Source organism: Delphinus delphis, chromosome 17 (assembly GCF_949987515.2).
Source record: "Delphinus delphis chromosome 17, mDelDel1.2, whole genome shotgun sequence".
Taxonomy (NCBI): Eukaryota; Metazoa; Chordata; class Mammalia; order Artiodactyla; family Delphinidae; genus Delphinus; species Delphinus delphis.
In genome coordinates, this window is record NC_082699.1 from 47,290,214 (window position 1) to 47,306,236 (window position 16,023).

General features: G+C 39.6%; 1 protein-coding gene and 1 pseudogene across 1 annotated transcript in view; one reads left to right on the plus strand and one right to left on the minus strand.

Moving 5' to 3' along the window:
- Positions 1 to 16,023, minus strand: part of SLC25A32 (solute carrier family 25 member 32) — a 49,242-nt gene that overhangs the window by 10,697 nt on the left and 22,522 nt on the right. The window contains exons 2-3 of the mRNA XM_059995024.1: positions 2,747 to 2,897; positions 828 to 913 (exon numbers count right to left, since the gene is read on the minus strand). Coding sequence (XP_059851007.1) covers positions 828 to 913; positions 2,747 to 2,897 — 237 coding nt within the window. The remainder of the gene's footprint in view (positions 1 to 827; positions 914 to 2,746; positions 2,898 to 16,023) is intronic.
- On the plus strand, positions 7,754 to 9,984 carry LOC132440271 (HMG domain-containing protein 4-like; annotated as a pseudogene).

Here is a 16,023-nt window from a genome sequence, read left to right on the forward strand (position 1 = left end):
CTTTATCACCTTCTTCCTCAAACCCACTCAAAGTAGCCACAACACCGCAAAAATTAAATAACTATGTAATATCAAAAGAAATATTTACATTCTTTACAGAGAGTGATGATTTTGTTAAAAAAAAATTCAAATGGTTAAGTTTCTCATTTGCCAAGTTTCCTAAGTAGTCCTTTATTCAACAAGTATTTATGGAGTCCTATTGTGAGTCAGGTCTCTGCTAGCAGCTAGGTATTCAAAATGAGCAAGATAATTCTTGCCTTAAAAAACAATCAGTAAACATTAAGAAACCAAGGTGGGGAATTCCCTGGCAGTCCAGTGGATTCAGCACTTTCTCTGCCGAGGACCTGGGTTCAATCCCTGGTTGGGAAACTAAGATCCCACAAGCCGTGCAGCATGGCCAAAAAGAAAAAAAAAAAACCACCAAGGTAACAAGGTATCAAAGTAGGAGTCAAAAGACTTAAGAGTCCTACTTTGTTTTTCCTTCTGAATATTACACATACATAAGGCAATTAAACAAGACTATTTAATTGTTTAATTTGAAAACTGAAATCATATTTTAATGGAAGAAACACTATACCAAATCATCTTAAATTAGAGAGTCGTAACCTTTCTAAATATTATACCCTTTGAGACAAGTAAAATTCTTGAAATCTATCCAGAGTAATCCATTAGAATACTTGCCTTCTAAGAAATTTCATGTGATAACTGATTAGTATAGTTAGATGAGCATATTTAAACTCAGGTGTTCATAGGAAAAAAAGCAAATAAAGAACAAAAGTGAAAATCAAGTTGGAAGTTGATGTTTTATATTTCACACACTACCTTACCAGCTTCAGCAGCTGAGATGAGATATTCTGTTGCCTCTAACCTTTCTGCTCTTCCTTCTGTCTTATATGATTTGATGGCATTGTAACTAAAAGAATTAAACATGAACAGGTGTATAAATATTTGAATGGGTGACATAAAGCAGTAAATTCTATTTTAAAGTGTGGGTAACTTAAAAATACCTCAAAAGTAGAAGTCAATACGTAATCCAACTACAAAACAAGACCTTTTTCAAATAATGGATTTACTGGAAATGGTTTACCGTAAGACTATACCATCTCTCCCCCCAGATATGTAGGCTGGCAATACATATGTAAAATATTTTCATCACATGTTCAACCATTAATAAAAACAGCAAACAGGAAAACTGGAAGGGGGAGGGTATACTGGTGCAGCAATTGGGCAGACAAAAAAAGGGCAGCTAACTATTACGTTCAGATACTGTGGTTGGCAATTCTGATACATAAAACACTCCACGGATCCCACCTAACAGATTAACAAGGACCATAGTGGCACACAAGAAATCATAACAAAAGATAAGACAAACAGTACCATGAGAGATTCAGGAACTATTACTGATATCAGAGAAGGCTTTGTGTAGGAGGCAACACGGAGCCAGGTAAGGAGAGACGGGTGCAGTTTCAATAGGGAAACACAAGCATGAGCAAAAGTTATAGGGGTGGATGGGAAGACAGGGCAAACTGAGCTACACTTGAGTGGCACACTGACATTTACGCTTTACTTGGCAGAAAACAGCCACAAAATGCTTCTGAGTAAGGGAGTTAAATCACCTTTTTTGTCAAACTCCAATTTCCACTTTCCTCCAGGAAGAAGGCTTCAACTAAATAAATCTTTCCAAACTTGACCAATCCATTCTATCATAAAACAAGTATACTGTTTTATGATAATTTCAACACATAAACCTTACATGGCTTGGCCTTAGAAACTCTCTTTAAAGAACCCACACAGCTCTGAAATTATTAACATAATAAATTTTATACATACGGTTTCGCCCATCTAGGAATGTCTTACAACTGAAAATAGGAAAAATATTTAAACAATATTAAGGCTGATTTATATTTTGATTTCACTTAGGAAATATTTTAAGGTTGGTTTGTATACTGCCATAAGATTATGAGAGATCAAGTAAAATGTCAGACACAAAAGAGAAGAAGGCAAATATACCAGGTACTGATGTTTTCCTAAAAATGCGCTGTATTAAAACAAAAGCCTCCCCATTCATGGATTCAGTTTCAGATATCAGAGGCAAGCTCAGAGCAGCACGCACTCCTCCACTGCGGTGTGATAATACTTTGTGTCCATGCCCTTGTACACTCAACAACTTGAATATGGCTGCCACAGGTACTTTCTGTGGCTTCTTCAGTAAGCATCCAATATCAGTGATTACAAACGGTAATGATACCTGACAGTGAAGGAGTGAGGAAATGAATGAGCTACAAAGATGAAGGAGCAGGTCAAATAGGAGGTAAGAAAGAACATGCCTCAGACTCTTTCAGTCATGCACTGGCTTTGGCTTTCTGTTCCCATAGGGCTATCCTGTGATACATGTTCTTATGAGGACTCCAAGATCTGTCCTCTTCTGCTTTTCCAACTTCATTATGAATCAATGTATTTTGGGAAGCCACCTTCCTGAATCCATCTCACAGAAATGGCTTCTGGAAGAGTGTTTCTCCATCTCATCCTTTTACCTTCTTATTAATAACTTTTTTCCAAACTAAATGCCTCTGATAATAGCTTACAGAGAATGAGACTAATATGCCATTCTGCTCTTTCTAGCCCTTCCAATGCAGAGAAACTGATTAAATGACTCACCTTGCTTCACCAACTGATTTTTAAAAAAATCATTAAAAACATAAATTCCTTTTTATTTACTACTGTAAAATCTCCCAGACCTACTCACAAGAAAAAGTAGAGTCCCCAGGATAAGCCTGCACCCCACACATTTGGGGTTACTCCTTGGTAAAGTCCCCGTAGTCCATCAAGTTTCCAAATGGTGGTCAAGCAATGCAAAACTCCTTTATATTTCGGTCTCAGTTCCAATCCATCACTCACTGCAGTAAAGGATACACAGAGTTAGGTGGGAGCAAAGTTCTAGCTCTGAATTATATATAAACATGTAGATATCATACAATCAATCACAGAAAGGAGGTAAATTCAAAAGAAAAAAATTTTAGGTAGATAAAATTATTTTCCAGGATTTGATATTTTTAAATTAATAAATTCATATATTTATCTAAGTTTTAAGTGTGTAGTATACCCTCAATAAAAACTTGGATAAAGATGTGAGGAGCGATAAAGCAAATGTAGAGAATGGGATAAACTTTCCTGGAATACTCTCAAAAGTTCTAAATTAATAAAACATGATAGGGTAGAACTAAAACTGATACTACACACATTCTGTGTTACTTAAATAAGGAGAATTCAAATCTGTTTTGGAAGTTTAAAAGATAATGCTTATTTTAAATAACTTCTATTTCATGAAAGACTCCACAAGCCAATAAGAGATTGAAAACAATTTGTAGTATAGGGTTAATATATCTAATTTACAAAAAGGATTCACAAATCAATAAGAAAATGACAAACAGCCTCTAAAAACCTTATAGGCAAATTACATAAACTATCAATTCACAGAAAATTACTATGTGTAATTACACATAGTAATTTTCTGTGGATGGAACAGAAATGGAACAGAATGGAGAGCCCAGAAATAAACCCACCCACTTATGGTCAATTAATCTATGACAAAGGAGGTAAGAATATACAATGGAGAAAAGACAGTCCCTTCAGTAAGTGTGCTGGGAAAACCGGACAGCTACATGTAAAAGAATGAAATTAGAACATTCTCTAACACCATATACAAAACTAAACTGAAAATGGATTAAAGAACTAAATGTAATACCAGATACCATAAAACTCCTAAAGGAAAACATAGGCAGAACACTCTTTGACATAAATTGTAGCAACATTTTTTTGAATCTTTCTCCTAAAACAAAGGAAATAAAAGCAAAAACAAACAAATGGGACCTAATTAAACTTAAAAGCTTTTGCACAGCAAAGGAAACCATTGATGAAACGAAAAGACAACCTACCAAATGCGAGAAAATATTTGCAAATGATATGACCGATAAGTGGTTAATATCCAACATGTACAAACAGCTCCTATCACTCAACATCAAAAAAACAAACAACCCATGGCACAGGGGCTGGGTGCTGAAACACGGGCTGCAGCGAACAAACTGGGCGAGAGGACTGGGGTTGGCTGTGCAGAGACTGCCCAAAGGGACTGAAGTGTGGTCTGGGCCACAACAGGGTGTGTGTAGGGTGCAGCCCAGATCTTCCATAAAAGCCCCATTGTTAACACACACACACACACACACACACACACACACACACACACACACACACACAGACACACACACACAGTGAGGGGTGGGGCCCAGCCATAGCAGCCTCATTCTCAGTGTGCTCACAGCAGGTGTGGCTCCGCTTCTAGGAGCTCTGGGGGTGCGCAAGTGCCCACACATAGAGATGAGACTAAAATCTGAGCAGATCCCTAGTGCTGGAGACTTCAGAAGCGGGGCTGAAATCTGAGCCATGTCCCAGCAGCTGTGTGGATTTATGCTGCTGGGGCTCTGAAGGTGTAGTGCCTGTGGGACATTGGAGCATATTACTGGCACTGGAGCAGGTCTGGTGTTAGCACTGGTGGGCTTTGTGGGCACCTGCATGCGGAGGTGGGGCTGGGGTCTGGGCTGATTCCATAGCTCCCATGGGCGGATCCCTGTGCTGGACTTCAGTGGCTCTGTGCTGGCGGCTTTGTGAGCACAGCACCTGAGGGACATCCCGGCCAATTGCCTGCATTCCCAAGGCTGAGGGCAGTGCCAACAACACTGTACTTTGCGAGCTCACACAGGTGACACCACAGAGTGCATTTCCTGGTGGACAGCCCCTGAGGAGGAATACTCAGCAGCTCCTATCCCAGCAGGAGCAATCCAGTCCCACCTACCTCACACTGTAGCTTAGAATCGAATATGGGGGCTTCTACTCCAACAACTGGGGAGCAGACCCTGCCCCTGACAGGCCTGTGACAACCACAGAACAAACATGAGGTCCCGTTCATGATCCAGTGCAGGCTCTGGTTACTGCCACAACAATCACACCCCCTCTCAAGGGGATAACAGCCAGCACACACTGAGAAAAAGCAGCAGCAGGCATCCATACTAAAAACAGCCCTTGCACCAAAAATATTAGACTCACGCAGGCAACACAGGGATGCTCCCACATAAAAACAGCCTTTCAAGACCACAGTAGATAACTGTTTTTCCTAAACTCATAGTCAGAGAAATATAAATAAAATGAAGAAACAAAGAAACCACTCGCAACTAAAAGATCAAGAGACTTCCCCTGAAAGAACAAACAATGAAATAGCCCTTGCCAGTCTACTAGACCCTGAGTTCAAAAAGGAGGTAATAAAAATACTGAAGGAATTAAGAAAGGATACCAACAGAAATGCAGATTACTGTAAAAATGACATAGAAACTATAAAGAGGAGCCAATTAAAATTAGAAAACTCATTTGCCAAGAAGAAAGCTGAACTAAAGGCAATAAATAGCAAACTGAATAATGCAAAAAACAAATAAGTGATCTGGAAGACAGAATAATGAAAATCACCCAATCAGAACAAAAGACAGAAAGACACATGAAAACAATATATGAGACCTATGGGATAACTTAAAGCATGGCAATCTATGCATAATAGGGATCCCAGAAAGAGAAGAAAGAGAAAAGGTGATCAAAAATGTATTTGAAGAAATTATGGCTGAAAACTTCCCAAACCTAAAGAAGGAAATAGATATCCAGGTACAGGAAGCACAGATGGTCCCAAACAAGATGAACCCAAACAGACCTACACCGAGACATATTATAATTAAAACAGCAAAAGTTAAAGATAAAGAGAGAATTCTAGAGGTAGAAAGAGAAAAAAAGTTGATTACAAGGGAACTCCTGTAAAGCTATCAGCTGATTTTTCTACAGAAATGCTGCAGGCCAGAAGGGAATGGCAAGATATATTCAAAGTCTTGAAAGGGAAAAACGTACAACCTAGGATACTCTACCCAGTGGGATTACTGTTAAAAATAGAAGGAAAGATAAACAATTTCCCAGACAAGCAAAAACTAAAAGAATACAGCAATACTAAACTTATGCTAAAAGAAATACTGAAAGGTCTTCTCTAAATAGAAAAAAAGCAATAATCTAAAGGAAAGAGAATCACAATTGGAAAGTAAATCATTTAAATAAGATAAATGTTTTTTGTGAAAGCAATTATAACTATAAACAGATAAACATGAAGATGTAAAAGAGGCCATCAAAATCATAAAATGTGGGGAAGGGGAGTAAGAAAACATAGATTTCATTTTTTTTAAGAATGTGTTTGAACTTATATGACTATGAGTCTAAAGCAGGTATATAGTAATGGGTTAATGTACTTGAAAACCAGGGAAACCACAAATCAAAAACAACAGATTCACAAAAACCAAAAAGAACTCGTGCATAATTTTTAAAAACCCATCAAACCAAAAAAGTAGAAAGAAAAAGAAACAGAAGAAATACAAAGTCAACTAGAAAACAAGGTTTAAAATTGGAATAAATCCCTATCTATCAATATTTACCTTAAATGTCTATGAACTAAATGCTCAAATCAAATGACAGAGTGGCAGATTGGATTAAAAACAACAAGAACCTCCAATATACTGCCCACTTTAGAGCGAAGGACACACATAGATTGAAAGTGAGGGGATAGGGACTTCCCTGGTGAGGCAGTGGTTAAGAATCCGCCTGTCAAAAAAAAAAAAAAAAAAAAGAATCCGCCTGTCAATGCAGGGGACATGGGTTCGATCCCTGGTCCGGGAAGATCCCGCATGTCACGGAGCAACTAAACCTGTGCACCACAACTACTGAGCCCATGCACCACAACTACTGAAGTCCACGCGCCTAGAGCCCGTGCTCCGCAACAAGAGGAGCCACTGTAATGAGAAGCCCACGCACCACAACAAAGAGTAGTCCCCACCTGCCACAACTAGAGAAAGCCTGCACGCAGCAACAAAGACCTGACACAGCCAAAAAAAAAAAAGGGGGGATAGAAAAAGATATTCATGCAAATGGAAATGACAAGAACAGTGTAGGAATACTCATATCAGACAAAATAGACTTTAAGACAAAGGCCACAAAGAAAGATAAAGAAGAACAGTATATAATGATAAAAGCATCAATACAAGAAGAGGATATTACACTCAATATATATGCAACCAATATGATCACCTAAATACATAAAACAAATACTAACAAAGAGAGAAATTGCTGAGAATACAATAACAGTAGGAAACTTTAACATCCCACTGACGTCAATGGACAAGATCTTCCAAATAGTAAATCAACAAGGCAACAGAGATACGAAATGATACAATAGAACAGGTAGACTTAATTGATATTTTCAGGACATTATATGCAAAAAAACCCCAGAATACACATTCTTTTCAAGCATGTGTATTTCGGAATACACACGAAACATTCCTTAGCATATACCACATACGAGGACACAAAACAAGCCTCAACAAATTTAAGAGTACAGAAATTATTTCAAGGTCTGCGCTCTGGGCTCGACTGAGGCTCCCTGGCCGCTTGCGCTTTCCGCTCCTTCTCCAAGATGTTGGCAGTCAGCGCACTGAGGCAGGATCTGGGCGAGCCTCGTGAAGATTGCTTTGATGGTGATCACAGCTTTGAGGACATAGGGCTAGCTGCTGGCCAAAGCCAAGAAGAAAAGAAACGTTCTTACAAAGATTTTTTAAGGGAAGAGGAGGAAATCACTGCTCAGGTAAGGAATTCTTCCAAGAAGAGGTTAAAGGACAGTGAACTTTACTTCTTGGGGATGGACAAGCACAAGAAGAGGAAGCACTCCTCTGATGATTACTACTATGGAGGACAGTGATTCTTGTTCTGAGTGCCGATAAACCAGGGTGAAGGACGAGAGAGGTGGAGGGCTGGCATTTTGGAAGATTCAGCATAGAAGAACAGTCTTCATTTGTGATACACCAGATATTTTGTCTTTGGAATTGTCACAGAAGAAAAAGTCCAGCCTGCAATCTGCTGACACAACTATGGACCTGTTGAAAGGGATCACTTCCCCTCTGGCAAAAGGCACCAACCCCCCCCCCCCCGCCAAAAGACAGGAGAAATGTCCTCCAGTTCTTCAAGCCATTCAGAGAGTAAAAAGGAACACCACAGGAAGAAAGTCAGCAGAAGCAGTGGGGAGCTGTCCCTGGAGGATGGTGGTTCCCACAAATCCAAAAAAATGAAACTGCTCTATGTGAACACTGAGACACAGACCCTTTGGGAGCCTGATGGGTTGAAGATGAAACTTATTCTCTCACCAAAGGAGAAGGGAAGCAGCTCAGTTGATGAGGAGTCTTTTCAGTACCCCTCTCAACAAGCAATTGTGAAAAAATCCTCTAAGACGTCAGCTTGAGATGAGCAAGGTGCTTTACTCCTAGGACACGAGTTACGGAGCTTTCTGAAAACAGCCTGGAGGAAGTACAAGTCATTCTCAGATTCACGTTCGTCTCCTGGCCCTGAAGGCTATGGGTCTGATGCCTCCCAGTTCCCAGAATCCCACAGTGCTAACCTTGATCTTTCAGGGCTTGAACCTATTCTAGTAGAATCAGGCTCCTCCTCTGGCAGGGAGCTGGAGGCTGGGGAGTTAGTGATTGATGATTCTTACTGGGCAATCAAGAAGAAAAAGAAGTCAAAGAACAGCAAAAAGAAGGACAAGGAGGGCTTCCCTGGTGGCGCAGTGGTTGAGAGTCCACCTGTCGATGCAGGGGACACGGGTTCGTGTCCCGGTCCGGGAAGATCCCACATGCCGTGGAGCGGCTGGGCCCGTGAGCCAGGGCTGCTGAGCCTGCGCGTCTGGAGCCTGTGCTCCGCAACGGGAGAGGCCACAACAGTGAGAGGGGCCCGCATACCGCAAAAAAAAAAAAAAAAAAAGGACAAGGAGAAGCATAAAGAGAAGCGACACTCCAAGTCCAAGAGAAGGTCGGGACTTCCTGCTGCACCAGCGGGAGAGGTCCCAGCGCCGCCCGGCCCTCCGCCCAGCATCCCGTACACTGGAGCAGCCGCCCCTCCCCCACCGTTTCCTGGCCTCCACACGGATAGGCACAGTGAGAAAAAAAAGAGAGAAGGACAAAGAAAGAGAGAAGAAAAGCCAAAAAAGAACATGTCGGCCTACCAGGTGTTCTTTAAGGAGTATCGTGTAACCTTTGTCTGACCATCTAGGCATAGATTTTGGGAAACTGAGTAAAAAACTGGCTGAGGGGCTTCCCTGGTGGCGCAGTGGTTGAGAGTCCACCTGTCGATGCAGGGGACACGGGTTCGTGCCCCGGTCTGGGAAGATCCCACATGCCGCGGAGCGGCTGGGCCCGTGAGCCATGGCCGCTGAGCCTGCGCGTCCGGAGCCTGTGCTCCGCAACGGGAGAGGCCACAATAGTGAGAGGCCCGCGTACCGCAAAAAAACCCCACAAAAAACCCCCCAAAACTGGCTGAGGTGTGGAAGCAACTGCCAGAAAAGGACAAACTGATTTGGAAGCAAAAACCTCAGCATCTGCAACACAAACAGAACAAAGCAGAAGCTACAACTGTGAAAAGAAAAGCATCCAGCTCAGAAGGTTCCATTAAAGTGAAAGCTTCCTCTGCAGGAGTACTGTCGCCCCGAAGAAATCCGCACCCACCAACATGCTATTATTACCCGCCTTGCCAGACAAAGCCCCCGAGACAGAGCCTGTCGACGTGGCCGCTCATCTCCAGCTGTTGGAAGAGTCCCTGAGCCTCACTGGACACCACCTGCAGGAAACCGAGGGCATGGTGGCGGTGTCTGGCAATCTGTCAGTGCTTCTGGATTCCATCATCTGTGTGCTTGGCCCCTTAGCGTGTGTGACCACACGACTACCTGAGTTGAATGGCTGTCCCAAACAGGTCTTGTCAAACACGCTGGACCACATTGCTTACATCATGCCTGGACCGTGACAGCAGACTCCTGGGACAGAAACCTTATCTTGCCTGTTGCTGACTTGTGTATATGTGACTGTTGCAGATCCCTTCACTGGCCTCTGGGTGTAGATTTTAAATTTTTATATATATGCATAATGTGTGTGTGTGTATATATATATATATATATGTATAATGTATAATATATACATAGAACTGTAACTACTTTGCTTTTAATAATTTTATGAAATGGCAAAGGTTTAGCCAAGAGGAAACCTTGGTATGAATTTGGGCTTGGGATTATTTCTTCTCCTGTGGTGGATAAATCTGCCTTAAAAAACAATGTAACTTGGGGGCTGAAGGCTTGTTCTGGATATCAAGTGCATCGCTTTAAGGTCAGCCAAAATGTGATTTTTTTCCAAACTCAGTTGTACCTCCAGACCCATCACTGACCATTTGCCTTACCTGTCTTACAGTCTGAAATGCAACGGGAAAGATTATGGGAAGACGTTAGTTAACTGAAAGTACAAAGCTTTTCAACTTGAAGTGACCTAGGTGGGAGATGATAACATCATTCCCATCTGAAAGTTGTTGCGATGGCTTAAGTGAACTTAGTAGGGGGCTTCATCCGAATTCCTGCTCTACCAGTGTCCATGTCTCAAAACTTATTGTAATCATTGGTACCATTGGCAGCCTCAGTCGGAGCCAAGGAGATTTGTGAGCCCTGGAGAGGGTAAGGCCGTTAATGCCACGAGCTGAATGGACTATATTGTGAGCTGACCCACAGCATTTGGTCTGCAGAGCTAAGAGCTGTTATCTTCCATTGGCAGCGTCAGCTTAGCTCACAGTTCTGCTGCTTAGTTGCTTGGTGGGTGTGGAAGGTGAGCTTTGCCCAGCCTGATTCCTGGGTTCATCTCATTGGCTCCCCTGTTGGGCAGATACACAGTGTTCTGCATTCCACACTTAAGCAAATTGCGAAAAAAGTACTCTATTCTCATGTAGGTTTGTTTATGTGCATGTGTGGATGTGTTTTAATTATGTGTATTTAACTCTTTAAACTCTCTTAGATTTTAATTTATCCTGTAAATTTCTGTATATATAATTTAAAAACAAGAGCCTCCACCAGCAACAGCATGTGGAAGATACAGATTTGTCATTTCTTCCTCCCCTCCTTCCTCTGGTCTCCTCTGCAAACTCCAAATCATCTACACGTTCAGGTACTGTGCCTCGGAAAGGAATCATATTGGGATTCTAGTTCTTTACAACTGAACAGTGTCAAGAAACTAAATAAAAAGGAAGGTTACCATTCCCAGCTGCCCTTATTTCCAAAGAACCAGATTTTTGCTTCCCAGTTCCAAAGAAAACAGTTGAGGGCTTCAGGGTTGTTTTTAAATTTGGTTTGGGAGTCCACGTCAAAACCAGACTCTGAGGTGACTGCTTTCTTCCCTTGGCCTGGATGGAGCACCGCAGTATCAAAGTAGATCTTTGAGGAAAGTGCCGCCATCCTGCATCCTATTTAATTCCTTCCTTTCTTCCCACCAGTGTGGTCACAGGGCTGTTTTTCTTAAAGGTATTCTGGCTGCTGAATGCCATTCTCACCTCAGAGCAGTTTTGAGATTTAACTGGGGAAACAGAAGGAAACAGGAATGTTTGGGAACCAAAATCACGAAGAGCAGAAATCCTGGTTTGAGTTTGTGTGTTAGCACCTGTCCCACGCCTCCTCTGTACCCATGTCAGTTTCCTGTTTGACATAGAGTATCAAGGAAGGGCCTCAGAGACATGGATTAGTACAGAAAGAAGTCAATCCTACCATTGTCATTTGTATACATTAATAAAGTTCTGATGAGGACCTGATTTTTGTTTGTTTTCCTTTAAAATCCAACGCTATTGTATTTGTATTTAAAATTTGTACACATTTGTATAATCTGTTCCTTGTGGTATTTAGTACTGTTAGAGGAAAACCTTTGGATTCAAACCTTCTTGCAGTTTTTATATCATTGTTTTATTTTGTCTTTTAAATAAATTCTAGCAGTTTGATCCAAATCCCATTACAGTTGTATAAAGAAATAAAATTTTGTACTTACATTATTAAAAATCACATTTTTAATATTTGTAAAGAAAAAAATTATTTCAAGCATCTTTTCTGACCACTATGGTATGAAATTAGAAATCAACCACAGAAAGAGTACTGAGAAGAGAAAAGAAAAAGAAAAAAACCCCACGATTATATAGAGATTATATAGAGATTAAGTAACATGCTACTAAAAACCCAATGGGTCAACGATGAAATCTAAGAGGAAATTTAAAAATACCTTGACAAAAATGACAATGAAAACACAACCATACAAAATCTATGGGATGCAGCAAAAGCAGTCCTAAGAGAGAAGCTCACAGCAATAGAGGTTGTCCTCAAAAAGCAAGAAAAATCTCAAATCACCTAAAAGAAAAAAGGACAAACAAAACCTAAAGTTGACAAAAGGAAGGAAGTAATAAAGATAAGAGAGGAAATAAATTCAGAGGTTAAAAAAACAATAGAAATAGTCAATAAAACCAAGAGTTGCTTTTTTGAAAGGATAAACAAAATCGACAAACTTCTGGCCAGGCTCACCAAGAAGAAAAGAGAGAGGACACAAATAAACAAATTAAGAAATGAAAGGAGAAATAACCAACACCACAGAAATACGAAAAGGCCATAAGACAATACTATGAACAATTATATGCCAACAAAGTGGACAACCTAGAAGAAGTGGACAAGTTTCTAGAAACATACAGCCCAACAAAAACTGAATCAAGAAATAATAAATACTCTGAACAGAATGATCACTAAAAGTGAAATACAAACTATATAGAAAAAAACCCAACCAAACAAAACCCATAAACCTCCCAGCAAACAGAAGTCCAGGACTGGTGGCTTCACTGGGGAATTCTATCAAACATACTAAGAACTTATACCAATCCCTCTCAAACTCTTCCAAAAGAAAAGATACACTTAATAAACAAAAGTCCAGGACCAGATGGCTTCACAGATGAATACTACGAAACATTTAGAGGAGAGTTAACACCTATCATTCTGAAATTGTTCCAAAAAACTGCAGAGGAAGTAACAGTTTCAAATTCATTAAATGAGGCCATCAACACCCTGATACCAAAAGCAGACAAAAGAAAATCGCTAAAAAGGAAAATGATAGGCGAGTATCACTGATGAACATAGATAGGAAAACCCTCAACAAAATACTAGCAAACCGAATTCAACAATACATTAAAACGATCATACACCATGATCAACTGGGATTTATCCCAGGGATACAAGGATTTTTCAATACCTGCAGATCAATGTGATACACAACATGAATAAATTGAAGAGTAAAAACCAAAAGATCATCTCAATAGATGCAGAAAAAGCTTTTAACAAAATTCAACACCCATTTATGATAAAAAAAAAAAACCTCTCCAGAAAGTGAACATAGAGGAGACATGCCTCAACATAATAAAGACCATATATGGCAAACCAACAGCTAACATCATAATAGTGAAAAGCTGAAAGCATTTCCTCTAAGATCAGAAACAAGACAAGGATGTCCATTCTCGCCACTTTTATCCAACATAGTTTTGGACGTCCCAGCCATGACAATCAGAGAGAAAAAAGAAATAAAAGAAATTCAAACTGGAAAAGAAGAAGTAAAGTTGTCACTGTTTGCAGATGACATAATACTACACATAGAAAATCCTGAAGATGCTGCGAGAAAACTGCTAGAGCTCATCCATGAATATGTGAAGTTGCTGGATACAAAATTAATATACAGAAATCTGTTGCATTTCTATACACTGATAATGAAATATCAGAAAGAGAAATTAACAAAACAATCCCATTTACCACTGCATCAAAAAGAAAAAAAATACCTACTAATAAACCTACCTAAGGAGGCAGGGGAACTGTTTTTGAAAACTATAAGATGTTGATGAAAGAAACTGAAGATGATACAAACACATGGAAAGATATACCAAGTTCTTCTTGGATTGGAAAAATCAATATTGTCAAAACAACTATATTACCCAAGACAATCTACAGATTCAATACAATCCCTCAAATTACCAATGGCATTTTTCACAGAACTAGAACAAAAATTTTGTAAATTTGTATGGAAACACAAAAGACCCCAAATAGCCAAAACAATTGAGAAAGAAGAACAGAGCTGGAGGAATCACACTTCCTGACTTCAGACCATATTACAAAGCTACGGTAATCAAAACGGTATGGTACTAGTACAAAAACAAACATATAGATACATGGAACAGGATAGAAAGCCCAGAAATAAACCTACGCACTTATGATCAATTAATTTATGACAAAGGAGGAAAGAATATACGATGGAGAAAAGACAGTCTCTTCAATAAGGAGTGCTGGGAAAATTGGACAGCTACATGTAAAAGAATGAAATTAGAACATTCTCTAACAAAACATACAAAAATAAACTCAAAATGTATTAAAGACCTAAGTGTAAGGCCTCTTACAGGAAAACATGGGCAGAACACTCTTTAAAATAAATCACAGCAATATTTTTTTGGGTCCATCTCTTAGAGTAATGAAAATAAAGATGAAAATAAACAAATGGGACCTAATTAAACTCAAAAGCTTTTGCACAGCAAAGGAAACCATAAACAAAATGAAAAGACAACCCACAGAATGGGAGAAAATATTTGCAGATGATGCAACCAACAAGGGATTAATTTCCAAAATATACAAACAGCTCATACAGCTTAATATCAAAAGAATAAACAACCCAATCAAAAAATGGGCAGAAGACCTACAGAGACATTTTTCCAAAGAAGACATCCAAATAGCCAACAGGCACATGAAAAGATGCTCAACACTCCTAATTATTAGAGAAATGCAAATCAAAACTACGGTGAGGTACTACCTCACACCAGTCGGAATGGCCATCATTAAAAAGTCTACAAATAATAAATGCTAGAGAGGGTGTGGAGAAAAGGGAGCCCTCCTACACTGTGGGAGGAATGTAAATTGGTACAGCCATTACAGAGAGCTGTATGGACGTTCCTTAAAAAAATAAAGTTATCTTATGATACTACAATCCCACTCCTGGGCACATACCTGGAGAAAGCTCTCATTTGAAAAGATACATGCACCCCAATGGTCATAACAGCACCATTTATAATAGCCAAGACATAGAAGCAACCTAAGTATCCATCAACAGATGAATGGAAGAAGGAGATGTGGTACATATATACAATGGAATATTACTTAGCCATAAAAAAGAATGAAGGAATGCCATCTGCAACAACATGGATGGACCTAGAGATTATCACACTAAGTGAAATAAGTCAGAGAAAGACAAACTTATGATATCACTTATATGTAGCATCCAAAAAAATGCTATCAATGAACTTATGTACAGAACAGAAATAGAATCACAGACATGGAAACAAACTTGAGGCTGCCAGAGGGGATAGTGGGGAGGGGGGTGGGGAGTTTGGGATTAATCTATACACACTACTATGTATAAAAGAGATAAACAGCAAGGACCTACTGTATAGCTCAGGTAACTATATTCAGTGTCTTGTAATAATGTGTAGTGGAAAAAAGTATATGAAAAAAATATATGTATCTGAATCATTTTTTAAATAAATAAAATATTTAGGAATAAACCTGATCAAGGAGATGAAAGACTTATACATTGAGAACTATAAAATATTGATAAAGCAAACTGAAGACGAAAAATGGAAAAATATCCTATGCTCTTGGGTTAGAAGAATCAATACTGTTAAAATGGCCATATCTACAAATTTAATGAGATCCCTATCAAATTACCCATGACATTTTTCACAGAACTAGAAAAAATAACTCTAAAATTTACCTGGAACCACAAAAGAACCAGAATTGTCAAAACAATCCCAAGGAAAAAGAACAAAGCTGGAGGCATAACTCTCCGAGACTTCAGACACTACTACAAAGCTACAGTAATCAAAACAGTGTGGTATGGGCACAAAAACAGACAGATGGGTCAACAGAACAGAATACAGAGTCCAGAAATAAACCCACACACCTACAGTCACTTAACCTTTGACAAAGGAGGCAAAAATATACAATGGAGAAAAGACAGTCTCTTCGGCAAGTGGTTTTGG